General features: G+C 44.2%; 1 protein-coding gene across 1 annotated transcript; it reads right to left on the bottom strand.

The window, feature by feature from the left end:
* Positions 1-468: 468 nt before the first annotated feature.
* LOC123074933 (abscisic acid receptor PYL4) lies at positions 469-1,427 on the bottom strand. The gene has a single exon (XM_044497656.1). The coding sequence runs from the start codon at positions 1,345-1,347 to the stop codon at positions 727-729; it is 621 nt and encodes a 206-aa protein (XP_044353591.1). The 5' UTR covers positions 1,348-1,427; the 3' UTR covers positions 469-726.
* Between the last annotated feature and the right edge of the window lie 3,909 nt (positions 1,428-5,336).

Raw genomic sequence — 5,336 nt, 5'->3', positions numbered from 1 at the left:
ATTCCCCGTACAAGGGGGGCGGCCCGCTCTGGTTTTTCTTCTAACTTTGTTGAATTGAGCTAGGAACAAGTTGCTTATTTGATATTTGAAATGTATGCGCGGGGTGCAAGTGGGTGTGGGTTCGCGAGAATTTCACGATCGTGATAATGGGAGACTTGGAAGGTGCAGTGTAGTGTCCAAGTGAGGCGCATGCAAGCAACTATAGTTGTGATCTGTTTAATAGCTTTGGATCCATCGGTCACCGTCGAGGTACAGTACGTCCCCGAGAGCGTTTCTACGCGTGAGTCGCTGTTGCGCAAAACTTCGCGTCGGCGAGATCGACTTAGACAGCAACATGGATAATGTTAGGAGGTGCACGCGGTTCATTTGATTAGGATTAAGCACATGAGAAATGCACACGGCCACATAGACGTGCTTCATCATTTAGTTTGTCAGTTAGATTTACACGCATATGTACAAGATCTCACTGATATCATATGCAAAGTTCGAGTAATATGTAGTCGGATCAGTACTGCACATTAATTCAACCACTAGTTAAGTTAACAAGATGAGATGATTTACACAAAACAACCAGGTGCACAAAGCCAAAAAAAAAAATCACATGACACTAGGGCTAGTTTAGGGTGCAAATCATGTCACTCCAGATTCCAGAACCCCAACCTTGCGCGCATGGTAAGGTCTACGGCCGGCGGTACCTTTCTGGTCTGCCGGAGTGCATGACGGGCATCAATTGACGTGCGGCACAGCCAGCGCGAGTTGCTCCGCCGTGCGCGCGAGCGACTGGAGGTTGCACCGCACGATGGTGTCCACGAACATGCGCGTCTCGTCGCTGGTGTTCCCCGGCGGCACGTCCACCACGTACGACTCGACCACCAGGGTCACCCGCGGCGCCCCGGCCACCGTCGACGCCACCTCGCTCACGGTGGTCACGGACCGGTAGTTGGCGAGGCGGTGCTCGCCGCCGACGATCCGGAAGCTGAGCACGCGCCGCTCGTCGTCCAGGATCTCGAGCCGCTCGCGGCTGCTGGTACCGGGCAGGCCGGAGACCACGCGCACCTCCCGCACCGACCCCACCGCGCCGCCGTCGCCGTCCACCAGGCGGCAGCTCTTGATGAAGCGCTTGTACGCCTGCGGCCGGTCGAAGCGCCGCACGACCGACCACACCGCCTCCACGGGCGCCGCGATCGCCTGCACCACGGCCGAGCAGCACTGCCCCGCGCCGGCCGCGTGCTCGTGGTACCGCGCCACCTCGCCCGGCACCGCTGCGCCGTGCGCCACCAGCGCTTTACAGCCGGCGCTGATCCGGCTGTGCTGCTGAGGCGACGGCCGGGCAGCTGCGTACGGCATTGTAGACAAGCCGCGAGCGGTCGAGATTCTGAGTTTTATCGCTGTGAAGAGGAAATTTCAGAAGAGTGGGTGGGTTAGGAACTTAGGATTAACGGAGGAAGTTCTCTAGTCCTGGATGTGCTATATATGTCAAATGGGAGACCAAGAGGTGGATGGTTGCAAGTTAAATACTAGTACTCCTAGTTAATTTTCTTTAGGAGGTTACACTTGCTTTCGTTACTTTGTGCTGGGAGAAGCAAGTTGATGCGATAGTTTAGGAATTGTTTCTAATGAATGGGTGATATGGACAGTGAAGCCTAAACGGGGGTGGTTAGTTTGAGAAACTCTAGAAGGGTGGTAAAAGCTGAGAAGTGCATGGATGAACCCGGATACATATGAACCCATTTTGAAAAACACATTTTGCAATGTCAAAAAAATTTGAAAAAAGGTGCGCGCGGACATCTCCATATTCTATGTATGTGCAGAAAGTTTCACAAAAAAATAACTTTTTTTGTAGCATGTGCAAAAAAGACAAAATTTTGTGCCGTGAAACGCTATTTAGAAGCAGTAAAATTTGTCTTTTTTACTAAGACGAAACAAAAATATTTTTTTTACACAAAACTTTGTGCCGTTGACATACCTTTGCCAATATGTATGCATAATTTTTTTTAGAATTTTTAAACATTACAAAACGCGTAAAAAGTACATTCTTGAAAAGCGGGTGCAGATGCCCCCATGTGCAGATCGTCCACTCTCGGTAAAGGCTACCATTCTCTGCCCAAATATGTAACCCCCCCCCCCCCCCCCCATGTTTAATTTTCATTAGCAAGTTATATGTCGTAAAAAAGTTATACCATTAGAAATCTCTTCCGGTCGGGTATCAATGATACTTTTAAAGCACATAATTTATATTATTTTGTTGCTCAAATTTATGATCAAAGTTAAACTTAGAATTTGGGGCCTATATTTACTCACGGGGAAGCATGGCTGAGTGAACCTCGAGATATGTCATTCTTCCCGGTCTCATCTACAAATCCGCAGCTAGCAATTAATAAGTACATAAGGGTTAGTTGTGAAGATTTGCAGGGCAACCATTGTCTATCGTAGCCCCAGTCTTAGAAAACGGGCTAGTTCGGCTGCTACTAGGAGGGATGAGATGTGTAAGGTTGTCTTCTCTTAAAGATATCACCTGGAGATTATTACTCTATGCCTCTATCCATTGTATGTGGTCGTGTATCTTCCTATCTATTCTAACCACATCATTTAATACTATTAACAAAAACATTAACCGTTTGAGATAAAAAAAATGTGAAAACGAATTATGCATTTGTATTGACATGTATAAATGACACCGATGATGCAAGAGAAAGCTGGCCTGACCAGTGTTGGTGATATCCTATTGCTCTTTTTTTTTCAATAGAAGGCGATTTTTATTAATTTGTAATGTTACATCAAGGGGATAAAAACACAACGAGTATGTACCTCGTGTGTGCTTGATTAAGATGCGCAAACTAAACACCACTGTGTGTGTGCGCGCACACACACACATAAAAGGTCACATTGGCAAAGAACAAAGTCGTACAAGACTAAAAAAATGCCTAAGGCTAGTCATAGTGAGAAGTAATTTGGACTAGTAACATGCATATGTTACTAGTCTATGTTAGTGTCGTGCAAGTCTTCTTTAGGTTGTATACTCATTTTGCATTAGGGTGTGTTATGTTACGGTAACATATTATGTTACCACAAACACCTTTCTCCTCATCAACTCCTTGCCAGATAAGCATATTTGTGTTGGATATGTTATGTTACTAGTTAAGCTACTCCCATTATGACTAGCCTAAGGCGATGTGGGAGGTGTGTTTATTTGTAGGCTGTGTTGTCATCTATGTTAGGTGAAAACAACGTAAACATCGCCATAAATAGTTTTCAATTTTCCTAATGCTATCTTAAGGTTTTCCTCTGAAAATATGAAATATTACCTCCGTATCAAAATATAAGATGTTTTTGTAGGCTATTTTACCCTGTAAAAACATCTTATATTTTGATACCGAGGTAGTATTTAGTGTAATGAGTTAAACTGATGTGCCACTTGGTCATAGACAAAATACTAAAGTAGGATCCATGTTGGCATGTTGTTCGGGATTGACCTGTTGATATATATAGCAACTACCACTTGAAGCATCGATAATTGATGGCAAACTATTTAGTACGGAGTACGACGGCAAAACTGATTAATGAAAGGTTTATTTAGCATGTAGCTCATGGATACGGGGATCATTAGCCACTTGGTAATAGAAAGGAATATGTGAAACGTTTTTGTATTGGTGCTTGGTGTTTGTATTATTGCACTATTTTATCCAGAGTGACTTCTGAATTTGCGTGGAAGATGGCATGGATGGATGTACACTGAACTTTGTTAGCACGGTGTCCTGTAAAGTATCTAAACTATAAACTTGTTAGGTCCACTTGTTTCATATAATTGTCGGTTGTTTAATTGGCTACAGGCCGTGAGTGTGTGGTAGCCCTTGTCGCTCCTTTGGTGGCAGAGCGCTTCTCTCTTCTCGTCGCCGGCGACCAGCAAGGTTTCTAGGACATCACACATGCCAGTTCGGTTCCTAGAACGGTGTTCCAATTTTGGTTGGTGGTTTGGTTGTGAGGGTGGCACGGGTGCTTCTTAGGAGCGTTTTGTTGGTTCTGACGTGCATCATGAAGCCACGACACTGCACACCTTCTACGAGGTTTCTCACTAATCCGGACAATAGATGGTCCTTGCGGTCGTTTTAGTAGTCATATGTTTTAGGTGAACTTTGAAGAAATCACGGAGAAACGATGTTGGGGTTTTGAACACTGAGACGAATTCCTCGATGTGGTTTTTGTTAGTTAGATATGGCAACGACGTCATCGGCACGACATTTTCTTGCTAGAAGTGTTGTTTTGGAATTTCAAATGTTATGGTGAAATCCTATGTTCTAGCATTCACTGGTTAATTGCGGTAATGTTGTCGTATGTGTTGCCTCCTTCTTGAAGGTGCTAACGTGGTGTTTCAAATTTTCCATAGGTTGTTTAGGACCTCTTTGATTACAAGATATATTAAACGTAGGAACAGAAAAAACACAAGAACGGAGTGGCATGCCATCTTAAATACTACAAGACTTGTATAGGCGTTTGATTTGACACATGAAAAGGTAATATTCTTCACATGAGGTTGGAGTGGATGAAAAAAGTTTTATGAAAGCTAGTACAAGCGAATCCTACGGAAAAGAAATGGATTGTAATCCTAGGAATCAAATGGCCAAAATAGAAGGAGAAAAACTAAAAATTAGAATCCTCCAAGATTCCTTAAAAAATATGGGTTGCATTAAGATTCCGGTTTATGGATTTATGCTATGCCTATTTATGGGCTTATGGGTTGTGTCTGTGATGTAACCTCACAACTCCAACAAAAGGTTATCAGACAATATGTGTTGCATGTAACCAAACACCACATACTTTGCATCTGCCTAGAACAGGCATGCAAGCAAATACCATGAGGAGGATTCAAACAAAAAAACTATGTGCAAAACATGATTTTTAGCCTGTATTTCACTCAGTCAGGCCCAACTCAGTCACATATGCAAGGAGGAAAAAAACGTTGCAGGCTACCAAACGCGTCCCTAGAGTTTGGAGGGGTAGTTGGTCTTGCGCCTTTTTTCCTTGACATCCCGGTCTTGCATAGACTCTTGTACATGGCAGATTGGTATCTGGTCCAGGCAAAGTAAAGAAGTCTATGGGCCAGTTTGGTTGATGAACATAACGGCGTGCCTGTAATAAATGGTTGCCCCGATTGCACCTAAAAAGATGTCATTTTATTGTCTGGTCAGGCTAGCCTATGGTCCAAACGTTTGGTTCATGTTCTAGCCTGGTGGCTATGAAACCAGCTATATACATATGCTAAGACTTAATTAGTAGTCCCAGACAGATTTTGTATAAGACAGGCGTCAAAATTCCTACACCCGGGCCAGGCTAAGGCC

Source organism: Triticum aestivum, chromosome 3D, assembly GCF_018294505.1.
Source record: "Triticum aestivum cultivar Chinese Spring chromosome 3D, IWGSC CS RefSeq v2.1, whole genome shotgun sequence".
In the NCBI taxonomy this organism is placed as follows: Eukaryota; Viridiplantae; Streptophyta; class Magnoliopsida; order Poales; family Poaceae; genus Triticum; species Triticum aestivum.
The sequence above is the reverse complement of the archived record's forward strand: the minus strand, read 5'-3'. Positions and strand labels throughout refer to the sequence as shown.

Bases quoted from the DNA above. Each gene is read 5' to 3' on its own strand.
- LOC123074933 (XM_044497656.1), bottom strand. From the start codon at position 1,347: ATGCCGTACGCAGCTGCCCGGCCGTCGCCTCAGCAGCACAGCCGGATC.